The sequence below is a fragment of the Canis aureus genome, chromosome 12 (assembly GCF_053574225.1).
Source record: "Canis aureus isolate CA01 chromosome 12, VMU_Caureus_v.1.0, whole genome shotgun sequence".
In the NCBI taxonomy this organism is placed as follows: Eukaryota; Metazoa; Chordata; class Mammalia; order Carnivora; family Canidae; genus Canis; species Canis aureus.
Genome location: NC_135622.1, coordinates 16,009,343 through 16,026,395, shown reverse-complemented (window position 1 = coordinate 16,026,395; position 17,053 = coordinate 16,009,343). Strand labels below are relative to the sequence as shown.

The 17,053-nt window shown below is 45.7% G+C and overlaps 3 protein-coding genes across 3 annotated transcripts in view; 2 read left to right on the top strand and 1 right to left on the bottom strand.

Annotated features, from left to right (window-relative positions):
* Positions 1-17,053, bottom strand: part of WDR54 (WD repeat domain 54) — a 33,598-nt gene that overhangs the window by 4,244 nt on the left and 12,301 nt on the right. The window lies entirely within an intron of this gene.
* Positions 51-6,475, top strand: C12H2orf81 (chromosome 12 C2orf81 homolog). Its single transcript, XM_077842950.1, has 4 exons — positions 51-138; positions 4,334-4,564; positions 4,650-4,871; positions 5,039-6,475. The coding sequence occupies exons 1-4, from the start codon at positions 121-123 to the stop codon at positions 6,422-6,424; spliced, it is 1,857 nt and encodes a 618-aa protein (XP_077699076.1). The 5' UTR covers positions 51-120; the 3' UTR covers positions 6,425-6,475.
* On the top strand, positions 6,614-13,989 carry LOC144280678 (retinol dehydrogenase 12-like). The gene is made up of 6 exons (XM_077842951.1): positions 6,614-7,309; positions 7,442-7,681; positions 7,934-8,023; positions 10,812-11,000; positions 11,513-11,619; positions 11,718-13,989. The coding sequence occupies exons 1-6, from the start codon at positions 7,135-7,137 to the stop codon at positions 11,904-11,906; spliced, it is 990 nt and encodes a 329-aa protein (XP_077699077.1). The 5' UTR covers positions 6,614-7,134; the 3' UTR covers positions 11,907-13,989.

The window sequence follows — 17,053 nt, the reverse complement described above, 5'->3', positions numbered from 1 at the left end:
CTGCAGCTCCGCGCTGGGCGCCGTTGCTATGGCGACGCTTAGGCGGCGGCGGCGGCGGCGGCGGCGGCGGCGGCGCAGCGAAGCTGCCGAATCCCCGGGGTTGGTGCGACAGCTGCGGCCATGGCTCACGAAGGCTCGGTTAGCTTCAGCTGGGCTCGGGGTGCGCCGGAGCTGGGATCTGCCTTTATTTATTTTTATTTTATTTTTAAAAATACTTTTTATTATTTATTCATGATAGTCATAGAGAGAGGAGAGACAGGCAGAGGGAGAAGCGGGCTCCATGCCGGGAGCCCGACGTGGGCGGGCTCGATCCTGGGACTCCGGGATCGTGCCCTGGGCCAAAGGCAGGTGCTAAACCGCTGAGCCACCCAGGGATCGCCTGGGATCTGCCTTTAAAGTCGGTGTGGGGGAACCGTGGGCCGGGCCCATGCCAGCCGTGGCTCGCCCACCATGCGGGCGTTCCTGATGACCGAGGAAGCCACGTCGGTCTCAGGCAGAAAATCTACACCTGCACCACGCACACTAACACACTTGGTCACATTCCGAACCTGAGGCAAAAAGTCAGATGTGTGGTGCAGAGCGCAAGAGCAGGAACTGACGACTTTGGAAGCAGCTAATGCGAGTAATAAGTGCCTCAATTTTGAGGTACCCATTCAGATAGATAAACGAGACACTTTGGTCAGGCACTGGGGAGAGGTGTTGCTAAATAAACTTCATTTCAAGGATTTTAGGAGAATGAAGTGGATTTAAAAAACCACTCTGGGGCATCTAGGTGGCTCAGTGGATCCTTTGGCTCGGATCATGATCCTGGGGTCCTGGGATCGATTTCCGTCCAGGTTCCATAGCAGGCTCCCCACAGGGGTCCTGCTTTTCCCTCTGCCTTTGTCTCTGCCTCTCTCTGTGCCTCTCATGAATAAATAAATAAAATCTTAAAAAAAAAAACAAAACAAAAACTGTGAGGCTGCACTTGAAAGTCAAATTGTTTAAGAGCCAAGAAATTTCTTTAAAAGATTGATTCATGAGAGAGTCCACGTGAGAAGGAGGTGGGGAAAGGGCAAAGAGAGAAGAAGAGAGAAAATCTCAAGCAGACTTCCGGATGACTGGGAGCTCCACGACTGTGAGATCATGACCTGAGCCAAAATCAAGAGCGGAGGCTTAACCTACTGAGCCACCCAAGTGCTGCAAAAGCCAAGATATTTTTAAATAAAACATTTGAGGAGATTTTATGCAATAGTATCTCTGGCCTCTCTGGTCAGGCCAATGTCTAGGTACAATCACTATCACTGTTGGCTCATGAGAGGCTAGGAGGGTAAATCTAAGGAACCCACTATCCTCTCCCAGCACTACCTGCCCTGCTCTGGCCAAGCCTGGACTGGGCTGTGGGCTACTCCCTGGGTTTGTCACTAGGGCTGTTTTCATTACAGAGAAGAGAAATGAGACTTAAGGGATTTTGAGTTCAGTGTAAGGTTTAAGAAACATCAGATTTGGGGAAGAATGAATTTGGGGTCTATCTGGTATGAAGCAATAAGGTTGGGGTTAATAAGGTAAAGATTTGGGAAGATTACATTTAGAAGTAAATTTTGGAGGGAGCCAGGTTCAGGGAAACTTGTAGGAGAGTGAGGAGGCTCCCAAGAATCTGCTAGTAAATTTCCAATGTCCCTAAAATGAGTTTATAGAACTACTTTTTTTCTTTTTATGTGGATTTTTCTTGATTATAAAAGGATACAGACTTATTGTTGAGAACTTGTAAATTAGAGAAGAGCACAAGAAAGAAACATGTCCACTGTTAAAATTTTGGTGTTTTCCTTTTCTTTAACACATACTTATACATCTGAGATGATACTTGATATGTAATTTTGTATCCTGTTTCTTTCATTTGTCATTACATCGTTAAGTATTTTCCTATGCTATTACAAATCCTTCCTAAAGATTATATTTAATCATTGCATAATATTCCCTGATAAAGAGGGCACACAATTAGCTATAAATTCTCTTTTTGTTAGATATATGTTTTCTTTTTTTTTTAAGATTTTATTTATTCATGAGAGACACAGAGAGAGAGGGAGAGACATGGGCAGAGGGAGAAGCCGGTTCCCTGCAGGAGCCCGATGCAGGACTTGATCCCAGTACCCCAGAATCGCACCCTGAGTTGAAGGCAAATAAATGCTCAACCACCGAGCCACCCAGGCACCCCTGGACTTATGTTTTCAATATTCTGCTATTGTAAATGACAGCACAGGAAATATGTTGGAGAATATATTTTTTATTTTCTTTTTTAAATTATTTTTTTCATGAGAGACAGAGAAGGAAGAGACATAGGCAGAAAGAGAAGCAAACTCCCTGTGGGAAGCCCGATGCAGGACTCGATCCCAGGACCCCAGGATCATGCCCTAAGCCAAAGGCAGAAGCTCAACCACTGAGCCACCTGGGTGCCCCTATATTTTTTTATTTTCATTTTAGGATATGCCTTTGGATGTGTTCATAAAACTGGAATTGATATTTTTGAAAGTTGGACATCTTTTCAAATGTTTATCATTTATATCATCAGTCTTTTACATTTGTGAAATGTTATGTCCTTTGCTTATTACCCTTGGGGTATTATGATTATTAATTTATTATTATGATTTTTAATATACTTGGGGATATTTATTGCATTTTATAAAGGGTAAAGGGTAAAGTCAGACACAACTGTGTATGAATTATGACTCCACTACTTCCTTGCTGTGTGATCTGGAAAAATTCTGTAAAATGAGGACAAAATAGCATGTAGTCTAAAAATGTAGGACTTGAGTCAATGTTTGTAACTGATACACTTAAGTGCCAGTGAATGGTAACTACTGTCCACTTGTAATTAGGAGTGTTTTAAAAATAAGTATAGGAAAATTTTGCCTATGTGTATACACCTCTCTAGCTATTTCTTTATGATTTCTTACATAATTTTTAATGCTTAGGCAGTTTTTTCTCACAGATTGTCATATGACAATCTGACCTACTTTTTTCCTACATTTTATTTTTTTGTTTATATTTTTGTGGGGTTTTTGTGTATGTGTGTGTGTGTGTGCTTGTATCCTTTAATACATCTGGAATTCACTTATTTAAAAATATTTTATGTACTTATTTACTTGAGAGAGACAGAGAGCAGAAGCTCGGGGGAGAGGGAGAGGGAAAGGGAGAAGCATACTCCCTGCCCCTGAGCAGGGAGCCCAATGTGGGGCTTGATCCCAGGACCCTGAGATCATGACTGTAGCTGAAAGGTAGACACTTAACCGACTGGCCACTCAGGTGTCCCTGGAATTTATTTAGATGTATATTGTAAAATGAAGATCTAAGCTGATTTGGGGGAGAGAAGGAGACTCTAAAAGAGCACTAACCATTTATTGACTCTCTTAATTTCTTTGAACTCTCAAGAACTTTGAACCTTTTGAACTAGTGCCAATAGCAGGATGTACTCTGTAATCTCAAGCAAGCGATGGTTATCTTGTGTCTTTTCAGTGTTTTTGTTTTTGTTCTTTTTAAAATGGGTTTAGGGAGCTGTTATGAAAAATAAATTAGCTAGGTCAAGGGCACCTGGGTGGCTAATTTGGTTAAGCCTCCCACCCTTGGTTTCAGCTCAGGTCATGATCTCCAAGTCGGGAGATTAAGCCCCATGTCAGGTTCCCTGCTCAGTGAGAATCTGCTTGAAAGAATCTCTCCCTCTGCCCCTCCCCACTCTCTCTCAAATGAATAGTCTTTTTATTATTATTATTATTATTATTATTATTATTATTCATGAGAGAGAGAGAGAAGCAGAGACACAGGCAGAGGGAGAAGCAGGCTCCATGCAGGCAGCCCGAAGCGGGACTAGATCCAGGTCTCCAGGATCATGCCCTGGGCTGAAGGCAGCGCTAAACCGCTGAGCCACCCAGGCTGCCCAATAATCTTTTTTTTTTTTTTTAAGATTTTAAAATTTATTCATTTGAGAGCAAGAAGGAGACAGAGCACAAGCATGGGGAGAGGTAGAGGGAAAGGGGGAGGGAGAACAGACTCCCCACCAAGCAGGGAGCCCTATGTGGGGCTCCATCCCAGGGCCTGCAGATCATGACCTGAACCTGAGGCAGATGCTTAATCAGCTGAGCCACCCAGGTGCCCCAAATAAGTAAATGTTAAAAAACAAATTAACTAGGTCAAACATCTAAAATGCATCTGACATGGTAGGCTCTTAGTACATTGTTCTTTTCAAAAGGCTTTTCCTTCTTGCTTCACAGCTTGAGAAAGCTTCCTCCTAGCCTACATAGCTGCTTCTCCATTCCACTTCTCTATTTCCTGCCCTGATTGTCCTGTTCTTTCATCACAGAGGCAGGAGAGACAGATCCGGGACCGTGGGGCGACCCGATCCAAGGCAGAAAAGGTGCGGCCTCCTACGGTGCAGGTGCCACAGGTGGACATCGTGCCTGGGCGGCTCACGGAGGCTGAATGGATGGCGCTCATGGCTCTCCAGGAGGGAGAGGATGTTGTGGGGGACATCTTGGCTGATCTGCTGGCCCGAGTCATGGACTCTGCCTTCAAAGTCTACTTGACCCAGCAGGTGGGCCTGGATCCGGGTTCTCCAGACCCATCTCCACCCACCCCTCTGGTCCACATTGGACTGAGACCCTCTCTCACCTCTGCAGTGCATTCCATTCACCATTAGTCAGGCCCGGGAGGCCATGCTGCAGATCACTGAGTGGCGCTTCCTGGCCAGGGACGAGGGGGAATCAGCCGTGGTGGAGGACCCCATGTGGTGCGAGGACGAGGAGCCCTTGGCATGCATTACGGATGCCTGGGCTCAGGGATCGGTGCCTGTGCTGCATGCACCCACCTCCATGGGGCTGGAGGAGACCTTCCAAGGCGAAGTAAGCGCAGCCCCCAGCTCCCTCTGACCCTCACCCCCCTACCCTGAGCCCTGCCTGTGTCTTCTTTCTCCTCAGGCTCCCTGGACTCCTTTACCCTTAGTTCCTCTCTCCCCTTTCTGACATCTCACTACTCACTCTCCACCCCTATCCTCCATGCATTTCCCTAGGACCAAGGGAGCGTGGACCAGATCTCCTTAGGAAGACCATGGATGGAGAGAGGCTCTCAGAAGCAGATGGAACCTTGGGAGCCTTCTCCAGAGCTGGGAGTCCCTTCTGGCCCCCCGCCTACCCCAGAGCTGTTTCAGGAGACAGGGTCCAGGAGTCTTTTAGGGGACTCAGCTGTCCAGTCCAGAGACCACCAGGCTTTGGTGGAGTCCTTGAATGTAAGCCGCCAACCATCGGTGGAGATGGCTCCCGATGGCAGTCCCCACTCTTCTCTGGAGCTGTCTCAGGTAGCCAGCACCCAGGTCTTGGCCCAGAGGGCACAGCCCCGCAGCTCGCAGTTGCCACTGGAGGGCCTCTATTATTGCATGTCCCAGCCACACGTAGCTGGGGACAGGCTGAAGCTCAAGAAGGAGGACGTGCCCCACGTCGACTCGGGCGTGTCGGTGGCCAGCCTCTCCGCTGGTGTCCCCATAACGCTCGGCCCCTCCGCCCAATTAGAGCCACAGCAGCCTCGGTTCCCGGATGTTCCCCTGAGCAAGCTTCACTACAGGATGGGCCGCAAGGCCGGGTCTCGTCTGGACCCCATGCGCCTGCCGCGCCATTGGGTGCGCCCGTTGGCCGAGGTTCTGGTTCCAAACTCGGAGGCACGATCCATGGAAGCCTACCGCCGGCGCCAGAGGGGTGCGAGGACCGAGGCTCCCGAGGCTCCCGCCAGGCCTCTAACACCAGGACCCCGTATTGGTGTCTCCCCGAAAGTTTTCTTCTCTTTCCCACCTAGCGCTCCTTTCCGTGCCTTGGGCCCGGGCCCTGGCCTCCAATCCCCCCCTTTTAGCTTAGGCCTACCATCGCCAGGCTTTGGGTCAAAGTTGCCCTTTCCCAGACCTGGCCTTGGCTTTCTTGCCTCGCATCCAGCCCTCCCTGATCTGGCCCAGAGCCCCAGCCCCAAACTGTGGCCGGGTGCCAAATGGCCCTGTGGCTGGGAGGGGGAGGCTGAGTTGCTGAGGGACATGTGGGCCGGCCGCAGCCGCTTAAATCCGCAGGGCCTGGATCCCAGGGACCAGGAGGGTCAGGGTCCTCACAGGTGCCCACATTCGGCACCCCAAGTCCTTGAGGCCACGTCACAGGTGATGTGGAAGCCCATGTTGCTGCCAGACGCAATGAAACTGGCTCCTGGTGTGAGCATGTGGAACCCAAACACCCAGGTGCTGCTCAGATCAGCAGTACCCCAGCAGGAGGACAAAGAAAGTGGCACGTCTCCTCCCGTTGAGCAGCACCCCATCCCGACAGGTGCCCCAAAGCCTCAGGTGACCATGAGACAACTAATGAAGAACCCAACCCCCAAAGTGTGGTCATTCCTCCCCAAGCACCTGCCCTATTCTGGGCTGTGAAGCTCAGGCAGTACTTTCTGCTTGCCAGAATAAACACCTGAATTGCCTTAAGAGTTGGTCTGATGTCTCTGTCAGTTTCTTCCAAGGATACTTACTCAGGAGCAGTTGTCCTGTAGTCCTAGAAGAATACAGAACTCTGGTCCCAAGGAATAACCCCATTTCCACTCTTAGGAGACCCTGCATTAGGGTAGCTGTTGCTCCCCAGCAGAGGCGTTCTGGAGAACCGCCCCCCACTCCACAAAGGAGTAGACATAAAGGCTGCAAGTGGGGTCTGCTTCAGTTAGAATCAGAGTCTCCTTGCAGTAGAGGCGTAAGGGGATGTCCCTGCTTAAGCACACGTTGATTAAAGACAAAATTTGATATCCTGCTTCTCCAATTCCTGGAGTTTATCAATTCACTTTAGGGCGCAAATCCAAGTTTCACTTGGAGACAACTATGAGCCTACACAGGGCTCGGAGAAGCACTGACTTTGAGCCAGAGATAGCAGTGAGGCAATCAAGTGTCCAAGGCATGCAATTTAAGGTGGAATTCACTCCCAAGCTCAAATAGGGTGCTTCAAAAAATCTGAGAGTGAGTAGCCTCTTTAAAATTTGTGTCCCTAGGCACCACACCGCCTGATTGCTAATCTCCACTTAGCTTTGGCTAGCTCCTCCCCAACTTACCTGCACTGTAGCCCAGCTCTTCTGGTGGCAGACCAGCAAGTCTTTGCTATGTTGCAGTGGTCTCTACTTGGCACCCTGGTCTGGAGCCCTGGCTCTGTTCTGCTTATTCTAGTCCTGCTTAGACTAAGTGTGCGGCTCTGGCATGAATCTTATCTTTGGGACCTCCGACAGTGCTCCACAGACCTAACTGGGAAGACAGCAGTCGTGACTGGAGCCAATAGTGGTGAGTGCTCTTCCCATCTTGCTACCTCAATAGGTACCTCAGTCCCTAACAGCTCCAGTGGAGAGGGTGGGGATGAGGACTGGCACCTCTAGTCACTCCCCAGACTAGTGTACTCAAGCTGCCCTCCTACAGGCATCGGAAAGGCTGTATGCCAGGAACTAGCTCGTCGTGGGGCCCGTGTGATCCTCGCCTGCCGTAACTGGGAGCGTGGACAGAAAGCCCTTGCCGAGATCCAAGTAGCCTCAAAGGGGACCTGCCTCCTGCTTGGCCAGGTGGACTTGAGCTCTATGGCCTCCATCCGGAGCTTTGCCCGGTGGCTTCTGCAGGAGTACCCCGAGATACATCTACTGGTTAACAATGCTGCAATCTCTGGTATGTTTCCCCCAGACATGTCTCAGGGTCCTTCTTTCTGGTTCAGGGACCCTAGAACAGGCATCCACCAACCTAACCTGTGCATCCTGCTGAAAACCTTGAATTCATACATGACCCTAAAAAGCCTGTTTTAAGTCATTGCCTCCATCCTTGTACATACATGTTCCTGTGAAGTTTCTACTGAATACCAGTATATCTCCCAGAGCTTGTCTCCTTCCATTACCCATTACCTATGTTCTCATCTCCTCCCAGGATTCCCCAAGACACTTACCCCAGAGGGCCTTGATCTCACCTTTGCCACCAACTATGTTGGGCCCTTTCTGCTTACAAATCTACTCCAAGGTAAGGGAGAACGGGTGCTTCCCTTCTGTGCCACTCTTTGCTTCTCCATTCCCTGGCATTTTTCGTGGCTGTCTCCATGGCCACTTCCTTTCTCTTGGCCCCAGCTTCTCACTGAGTGATAACCCAGTATGCTCCCCCTCCCACACACACAGCAGGGAAACCCACCTGACACAAATCAGGACTAGGAGGCTGGAAATGAAACCAGTCCAAAATATAATCAGCAGGGAGATTTATGATCACACCTCTCCTCCCCCCAGCTCTGAGTTCTAGCTAGACCAGAAGAGTCAGTCATCACAACGAAAGCTTCTTAAGGGTGGCACCAGACCACTAGGAACACAGACACCAAGAAAGCCTACTTCCTGTTCTCAAATAGCTTAAGATCCACTAGGAACCTAGACAGAACACTTCTCTCTGTCTTAGGCCGGAGTCCTTTGACTTTCTGATTTTTAAATCTTTTCTGATGAAGGAAGTCTGGGTTCTTCCTGGGGAGGCTGGAGAGGCAGAGTGAGCGGCAGGCACTGTTTTCCTAACATGTTCTCCTGGATTGTGTAATAGACTGTTTAAAATAAAATCAATTGTTTGGGTTAGGTAATATGTGTCCAAAACACAAAACTGGAACTGTACAAAAGGGATTACCTTAAAAAAAGTCTCCTCTCCTTGAAAATCAGCTACTCATTCCCCTCTTGGGAGACAATTCATGTTGCTGGGATCTCATGTGCTCTTTATTTTATTTATTTTTAACGATTTTATTTATTTAATTCATGAGAGACACAGAGAGAGGCAGAAACATAGAGGGAGAAGTGGTCTTCTCACAGGGAGCTGGATGTGGGACTCGATCCCCAGATCTGGGATCATGCCCTGAGCCAAAGGCAAATGCTCAACTGTTGAGCCACCCAGGTGTCCCATCTCATGTGCTCTTTAGCTGCTGATTAAATTAGTCCAACTGGAGGGTGACCAAAGAGTGAGGCAAAACTCTGCAAGTAGTAATGTTTCTTCCCCCTTCCTCAAATTGTAATGCCCTGTCTGCACCTTGCCTAGTCACATTTTCTTAAACTGTCTTCTCTCCTCCCCTTCTCTAATCTATTCTTCCTCCTGCCACTTCTAGAAACCACATTTCACCATATCACTTGCTTTAAATCCTTGGAAGGTACTCTATCCTTTAGACGAGAGACTCTAAGCCCCTTTTCTCCATTTATAGACTCCCTGCAGACTGAGAGCCTCACCTTTTGCCCTTGCTAAATCCACACGCTCCTTTCCAGGAGACTATCTGTGGCCATGATAAGCCTTTGGACCATGCTTTTTCCCCCTCTGGCTGTGCTTTTGCGCACATGCTTGCCTCTATATGGGCTATTCTTTCCCACTCATTTAGTGACTGGCTGACTTTAGTTCATCTGCCAAGACTCAGCACAGATATTGCCTGTGCTGTGGGTCCTGCCCTTGGCCTCCCCAAGCGGCCTCCCCAAGCAGCCTCCCATTTCCAGGGCTCCCTTAGCACTTGAACACATTCCTGCTCCCACATTGACATTGTTCTATGAGGTTCGGGCTTCAACTAGGCTGTGAGCCCCTTTGAGCTTTATGTCACTCTGTCTGCAAGTCTGGGGTCTGTTCTCTTTAAAAATAATTTTCTTCCCAGCACACTTTGGCTAAATACCACCTGTTCAATTTTTCATTTGTGATTTTTAAAGGTTTTATTTATTATTCATGAGAGGCAGAGACATAGGCAGAGATATAGGTAGAGGGAGAAGCAGGTTCCCTGTGGGGAGCTCCATGCGGGACTTGATCCTGGACCCTGGGATTGCACCCTGGGCCCCAGGCAGATGCTCTCAACCGCTGAGCCAACCAGGCGTCCCTCATTCGTGATTCTTAATTTAAATGTAGGGCTCAAAATAGTTTTGGCGTTTTGAACACTGTAAACTCATGTGACAATTACTATTTTTCATATTTTATATAATTCAGACTTTTTAAACTATATATAGTAGGATACTTCTTTTTTTAAGACGTTAAGTGTACTATTGATTGTAATTTTTTGTTACTTTGGAAGACAGCTGATTTAAGATTTTATTTATTTGAGAGAGAGGGAGAACAAGAGAGTAAGAGAGAGCATGAGCAGGCAGGATGGGTAGAGGGAGAAGCAGACTCCCCACTGAGCAGGGAGCCTGATGCGATGGGAGATATTCAGGACTCATTCCTAGGACCCTGGGATCATGTGACCTGAGTTGAAGGGAGACCCTTAACAAACTGAAACACCCAGGTGCTGGATAGCTGGATTAAAAAAAAAAACAAAAACACTTTTTCAAGTATCTCTACACACATTTCTTTCTCCCCTCAATCTAGCACCCTTATGTCCTTAGCATCTGTCTTGGGGTCTGCCATAGTCCAGAGACCTAATGAACATTTGTGTGACAAATACACAAAAGACAACTTTCACAGTGTCTCCAACCTCTGCTTTTCTCTTTTAGCCACCAGTGAGGTAAAACATAAACAGGGATCAATTAAAGTAGCTCCAGCTGACAAGTGGAAGAAGAGCAAGGCAAAAATCCACACACTACCATAAAAGAAGAGGAAAAATGTTAGGAAAGTAGCTAAGTCTCTGTTGAAGTCTCTGTTCACATGAAGCTGTCTTGTGCCTAGCCCAGAGAACATGGGGGGGGGGGCCCACTGACCCTATCCTGAAAGCCCTGGATGGTCCCTGCTCTCTTGGAGTCTCCTGGAGAGGCACGCTGGGGAGTGGGCATGGGTATTCACTCTAGAGCTTGGATTGAAGGATTGTGGTTCTCTTTCCACCCAGGGGCCCTACAACGGGCAGGGTCAGCTCGGGTAGTGAATGTGTCTTCCTTTCGGCATGCACATGGGTATGTTGATGAGAAACATCTGACAGGGGCTGGCAAACCTTTGAACTTAATCCAGAGCTATGACTGCAGCAAACTGCTCTTGACCTCCTTCACTGGGGAGCTTGCCCGAAGACTTCAAGGGACAGGTAATTGCCTCTGACACCCCCTACTCCTTCATGCCCAGTACCGCTGCCCTTCACATCTCATCCCAACATGTCCTGGCCTAAATACTTCCAGTGTCCCCCAAGCCAGCTGTTAATTCCCTCCACTTATCATCTGTGCAGCTGATATCTCCCTCACATCTCCTTTTTAATCTTTCCAACTCTCTTCACATCTCCTTTTTAATCTTTCCAACTCTCTTGTCATTTACAACATTCCTCTCCTCTCAGTAGTCTCCGATACCAACACCATCCATTGTGTTCCTCCTAAAGTTCACCCAGCACTCTCAAATGCTTATGTCTCCGTACTGGCTTGAATACCATTTTATGTAAGTTCCAAGGGACTGACTTCCCTGGCACCACCCCCAAGTGTCTGGTTGCCCAACAGACCTGGTAGGATCCTCCCATCATTGCACACTGGAGAACCCCCACTAAGCCCCTTTTTCCCAATATCCTCCTCTTATTTCACTTTGCACTATACTTGTGTCTCATCCTTTCAGGTGTGACTGTGAACTCTGTTGACCCAGGTGTGGTATACACAGAGATCATGAAGCCTTACCCTTGGTTGTACCGCTTCCTTTTCTGGCTCTTCAGCTTCTTCTGTAAGGTGGGTAGAGGAGGAACAAGTGGGGCAGGGTGATGCTTCTGGGTGTCCCCAGTAGGGTAAAGTCAGCTGGGCGTGACTCTCTCTCTTCCCCTCTACAGGATGTCAAACAAGGTGCAATCCCAGTCCTCTACCTGAGCTTGGCAAAGGAGCTGGATGGTGTTTCTGGAAAATATTTTAGCAGTTCCTGTATGATAACTCTCCCCACTGAAGCTGCTCAGGATCCTCAAGTGGCCCAAAGCCTCTGGAATGCCTCAGTCCAGCTAACGAACCTAGACAAGATGGACTGATCCTCTGTGACCCCTACCCTAATATACCATCCTCTCTGACTCCCAGCCCTTTCTCTGATCATGCCTTTTGTTTACTAGCTTCAAGCATCAATCATCATGTTTGGTATAACAAACACTTCCTCTTCCTGTTGGCTCACTGGCATGAGAGCTCAGATTTGCCAGAGGATAGTTTTAGCTCCTACTTTACTGCCAGTTCTCTGATGGAACTCTTTATCCCTTGGCTACTAGGATCTCCAAACCTACAGAGTCCCACGCTGTGATTGACAGGGAGAAAACTCCTTCCAGTGGGAATTAGGGGTACCAGTAAGAAGGGAGACCTCCACCTGTACCTGTTGGTTTCTGCATGTGTGCTTCCTGGTTTCGGGGTAGACAGCACCACAGAGTGCTCTCTTGATTAAAGCATATACCACATCCCATAGGATAGCATTCAGACCTCACAGTGTGGTCTCCCAACTGATACTGTGCCTGAGCCTGCAGATGATCATTCCACCTTCCCATCAAATCAGCTGCTCCTGGGGGATGAGCCAAGCAACAAGATCAGTGAATTCCAGTTCTGGGAGCCCATCATTTTTCTCCCAAGGTCTTTGTTCATCTAGATATATGTTGGGATCAGCTTTTCAAATTTCACGCACACATGAACCCTTCTCTGGTTCCATGACATCTACTTGGGAGGATTGACGTTTTTATGATATTGAGTTTTCCTAACCTCAAACAAGGTTGCTCCTATCTATTTAACTCTTTTTAATATCTTTGCAGAATTTTTATGATTTTATCTGTAAATATCTTATACTAGTTTTACTATATTTAATTCAGGTACCTTCATTTTGATGCTATTATAAGTGGTGCTTTAACCTTCGTGTGCTGATTGTTTATTAAATGACTATTATAAGTTATCTAATTTTAATGAATTATCTGTAGGTATTTTTGGTTTTTCTACATAGAAAAATCACACTAAGAAAAATAACAGTTTTAGTTCTTCCTTTTCCACTGTTCTTTTATTTCTTTTTCTAGAAGACCTTTATAGATTTTCTAGTACCTTGCATTTCTGAAATAAACCCAATAAACCACCTTGCATTTTTGGTCACATTGTTGTGTAGACATTGCTAAATTGAGCATACTCATGTTTTTGTTTAGCACTTTGTACTGTGTTCATAAATGAGATTGGTCTGTCCTTTTTTTTTTAAGTTTTGTTTTTATTTAAGCCATCTGTACACCCTGTACAGGGCTCCAACTCATCACTCCAAGATGAAGAGTCCCACCCTCTTCAGACTGGGTGAGCCAGGCGCCCCTGGCCTGTGCTTTTCTTTACCCATATTGCCATTGTCCCATTCCACTGTCATGGATCTATTCAATTCACAAAATGCATTGGGGATTTGCGTTAGTCCAGGGGCATAATCTGAGAAGGAAATGCGAAGTTGGGATTGAATGTTCAAGAAACTGGTTAGGGGAAATGGCTGCGAGAGAAAATGGGGAGGAATCTGGAAGAAGCTGAGAGGGCCACTAGACTGGGATCCTAGTCTGACCATGAGTGGGTGAGGGAAAGAAGGCTGATTGGGAGCCTCTTAGAGTGTAGTGGAAGGGTTTTTTTCCATTTTTAAACTCTCTTATTTTGAAAGTATATAATCTATTTCTGTTCTCTAGCGGTTAGTAAAAAAATTTCAACCTGCATATTTGACTTAGCAGTCTCTCTCTCTCTCTCTCTCTCTTTCTCTCCCTCTTTTTTTTTAAAAAGATTTGGTTTATTTTAGAGAGAGAGCTTGCAGCCAGATGTGGGGGGGAGGGACAGAGGCAGAATCTCAAGGTGACTCCTCACTGGGTGCAGAGCCCAGGAGAGGCTCAGAGGCTCCACTCACAACCCTGAGACCATGACCTGAGCTGAAACCAAGAGTTGGGCCGCTTAACCCACTGAGACACCCAGGTCTCTTTAATCGATATCTTTATACTTTCAAACAATACATAGACATTAGAATTCTTCGACATTAATTATTCTCTTTGAATTTATATGCTTCTGTAACCTGGTATTTTGATGATATTGCTGTTTTGTTAATTGTGCAAATATATTGTTATTATTTTCAATAGTTCATATTTGTGTAGATTTACCCCTATGTTTAACATTTTTTTTGCTTGCTCTTCTTTCTTGCGTCTCACATCTTCCACCTGGGATTATTTTCCTTTTACTGAAGTACATCCTTTTAAATTCCTGTAATGAGCATTTAAGGTACACAGAATTTTACTAATATAGTTCCCAATATTTCTACCCTCTGTGTACACATTCTCTATTATCTCCTCCCCTCGAGTGTGAGCAGAACTCATGAATGTGATGGTATTTCACTCCTGTGATTACCTTACATACTGACAAATGGGGTTTGCTGATGTAATTAAATTCTGTAATCATCTGACTTTAAATTCATCAAAGAGGAGATTATTTTGGGTGGATTTGACCTAATCAGGTGAGCCCTTTAAAAGTGTTTAGTTCGGGACTCCTCGGTGGTTCAGCAGTTGAGCGTCAGCCTTCGGCTCAGGGGCTCAGGTCATGATCCTGGGGTCCTGGGATGGATTCCCACATTGGGCTCCCTGTGGGGAGACTGCTTCTCCCTCTGCCTATGTCTCTGCCTCCCTCTGTGTGTCTCTCATGAATAAATAAATAAAATCTCTAAAAAATAAAAAGTGTTCAGGTTTTCCCAGAGTCAGAAAGATCCTCCTGTTCATCATGAGGAAATAAACTGCCACACTGTGAGAAGGACCACCTGGCCTCCAGGAGTTGGAGTTTCAGTTCTCCAGCCATAGGGAACTGGTTTCTGCTAATACCTGGTAAGTCTGGGAGAGGACCTGGAGCCCAGATGAGACTGTAGCTCTGGTGATACCCTGAGCAAAGGACCCAGCTAATCTGTACCCAGACTCCTGATGCACAGAAACTGTAAAACAATACATGGGTTCTTCCAAGCATGGAGTGTAGTAATTGGTTATGAAGCAATAGAAAACTCATACGGAATCTAATGATGATAAACCTCGGTTTTATTGGCTTGAAAATATCTTTAAGGGATCCCTGGATGGCTCAGCGGTTTAGTGCCTGCCTTCCGTTCAGGGTGTGATCCTGGTGTCCCGGGATTGAGTCCCACATCAGGCTCCCTGCATAGAGCCTGCTTCTCTCTCTCTGTGTCTCTCATGAATAAATAAATAAATAAAATATCTTTATTTCACCATTTTTGAGGGATCATCTTGCTGGTGAAGGAATTATAGGCTGGCAGGTATTGTCTTTTATTCCATTGGAGATTATTCCTTCATTTTCTGGCTTTCATTTTTGCTATGAGAGATCAGATGTTAAACAGTGCTTTGTAGGGAATCTGCCTTTTCTCTCTTGTTCCCTTTATGATGTTATCCTTGTCATTCCTTTCCTGCAGTTTCACTACTGTTAACCCAGATGTGTTTTTGTTTTTTAAAAAATATTTTATTTATTTATTTATTTATTTATTTATTTATTTATTTATTTATTTATTCATGAGAGAGGCAGACATAGGCAGAGGGAAAAGCAGGCTCCATGCAGGGAGCCCGATGTGGAACTCAATCCTGGGACTCCAGGGTCATGCCCTGAGCCAGAGACAGACACTCAACGGCTGAGCCACCCAGGCGTCCCTCTTTTTGTTTATTCCGGTGGAAATTCCTTGGGTTTCCTGAATCTGAGGCTCTATGTGTCTCCTGTATTTTTATTTATTTATTTATTTATTTATTTATTTATTTGATAGATTTGACATGTTACATTTTGTAAATTAAAGGTATACAGTGTGTTACTTTGATACCTTTATATATTGTAATATGAATGCCATAGAAGCAATGTTTATCACATCACGCCATTACAGTACAATATTTTCTATATCCATCGTACTGTGCATCAGACCTCTATGGCTTATTTACTACTTATTACAGGTTTATACCCTTAAACACCATTAATCTTATCCTTCCCATCCCCCTTCTCCCAATAATCACCATTTTACTTTGTGTTTTTTCATAGGTTTGACTGTTTTAGATTGCACATATAAGTGGTATCCTACAATATTTGTCATTCTCTGTCTGACTTATCTCAATAAGTATAATGTGCTCAAGGTCTATCCATGTTGTCCCAAATGGCAAGAGATCCTTTTTCTCATGGCTGAATAATATACACACACACGCATGTATATGTATACTTGTATGTGTATATATGTATGTATATATACGCTTTCTCTATATCTGTATCTATATCCGTTTTTATCCACTCATCCATTGATGGGTGTTTGGGTGTTTCCATATTATTTTGGCTATTGTAAATAATGTTAAGATAAGCATGGGTGTGCATGTGTCCTGTTGAAAACCTGTTTTCATTTCCTTTGCGTATATACCCAGAAATAGAATTGCTGGATCATACAGTAGACCCATTTTTAATTTTTTGAGGAAAGTCCATATTGTTTTCATAGTGGTTGGACTAATTTACATTTCCAACAGTGTATATGGTTCCATTTTCACCACAGCCTTACCAGCACCTGTTGTCTCTTAATGATAGCCATTTTAACAGGTGTAAAGTGATACCTCACCGTGGTATTTGCATTTCACTAATTATTAGTGATGTTGATCATCTTTTCATGTGCCTATTGGTCATTTTGATGGTCCTCTCTGGAAAAAGGTCTATTTAGTTCTTCTGCCCTTTTCAATCAGATTGTTTTTGTCGTTAGATTGTGTTAATTATTGTGTTAATTCTTCATTTTGAATATTAATCCTTTATCTGATATATGGTTTGCAAACTTTTTCTCCCATTCTGTAGGCTGTCACTTTGTTCATTGTTTCTTTTGCTGTGCAGAAGCTTTTGAGTTTGACGTAGTTCTGTTTGTTGATTTTAAGTTTTGAGTTTTGCATTTGGCGTCATGTCCAAAAAATCATTGCCAAGATCAACACTGATAAGCTTCTTCTGTATTTCTCCTTAGAGCAAGAAAGTATGAATGGAGGAGGGGTGGGGGGAGAAGCAGACTCCCCGCTAAGCAGGGGGGCTCTATCCCAGGACTCATGACATGAGCTGAAAGTACACACAACCAACTAAGCTACCCAGGTATTTCCTTTTAAACACAGCCTCTATTATCTTTCTTCTCTCTTTATGGAATTACAATTGGACAAAGATT

Excerpts from the sequence above, each read along its gene's own strand:
- C12H2orf81 (XM_077842950.1), top strand. Across the intron at positions 4,565-4,649 it reads AAGTCTACTTGACCCAGCAG|TGCATTCCATTCACCATTAG; the intron begins GTGGGCCTGGAT and ends TCACCTCTGCAG. Across the intron at positions 4,872-5,038 it reads AGGAGACCTTCCAAGGCGAA|GACCAAGGGAGCGTGGACCA; the intron begins GTAAGCGCAGCC and ends GCATTTCCCTAG.
- LOC144280678 (XM_077842951.1), top strand. The coding sequence starts at position 7,135 with ATGTTGCAGTGGTCTCTACTTGGCACCCTGGTCTGGAGCCCTGGCTCT. Across the intron at positions 8,024-10,811 it reads GCTTACAAATCTACTCCAAG|GGGCCCTACAACGGGCAGGG; the intron begins GTAAGGGAGAAC and ends CTTTCCACCCAG. Across the intron at positions 11,620-11,717 it reads TCTTCAGCTTCTTCTGTAAG|GATGTCAAACAAGGTGCAAT; the intron begins GTGGGTAGAGGA and ends TCCCCTCTACAG.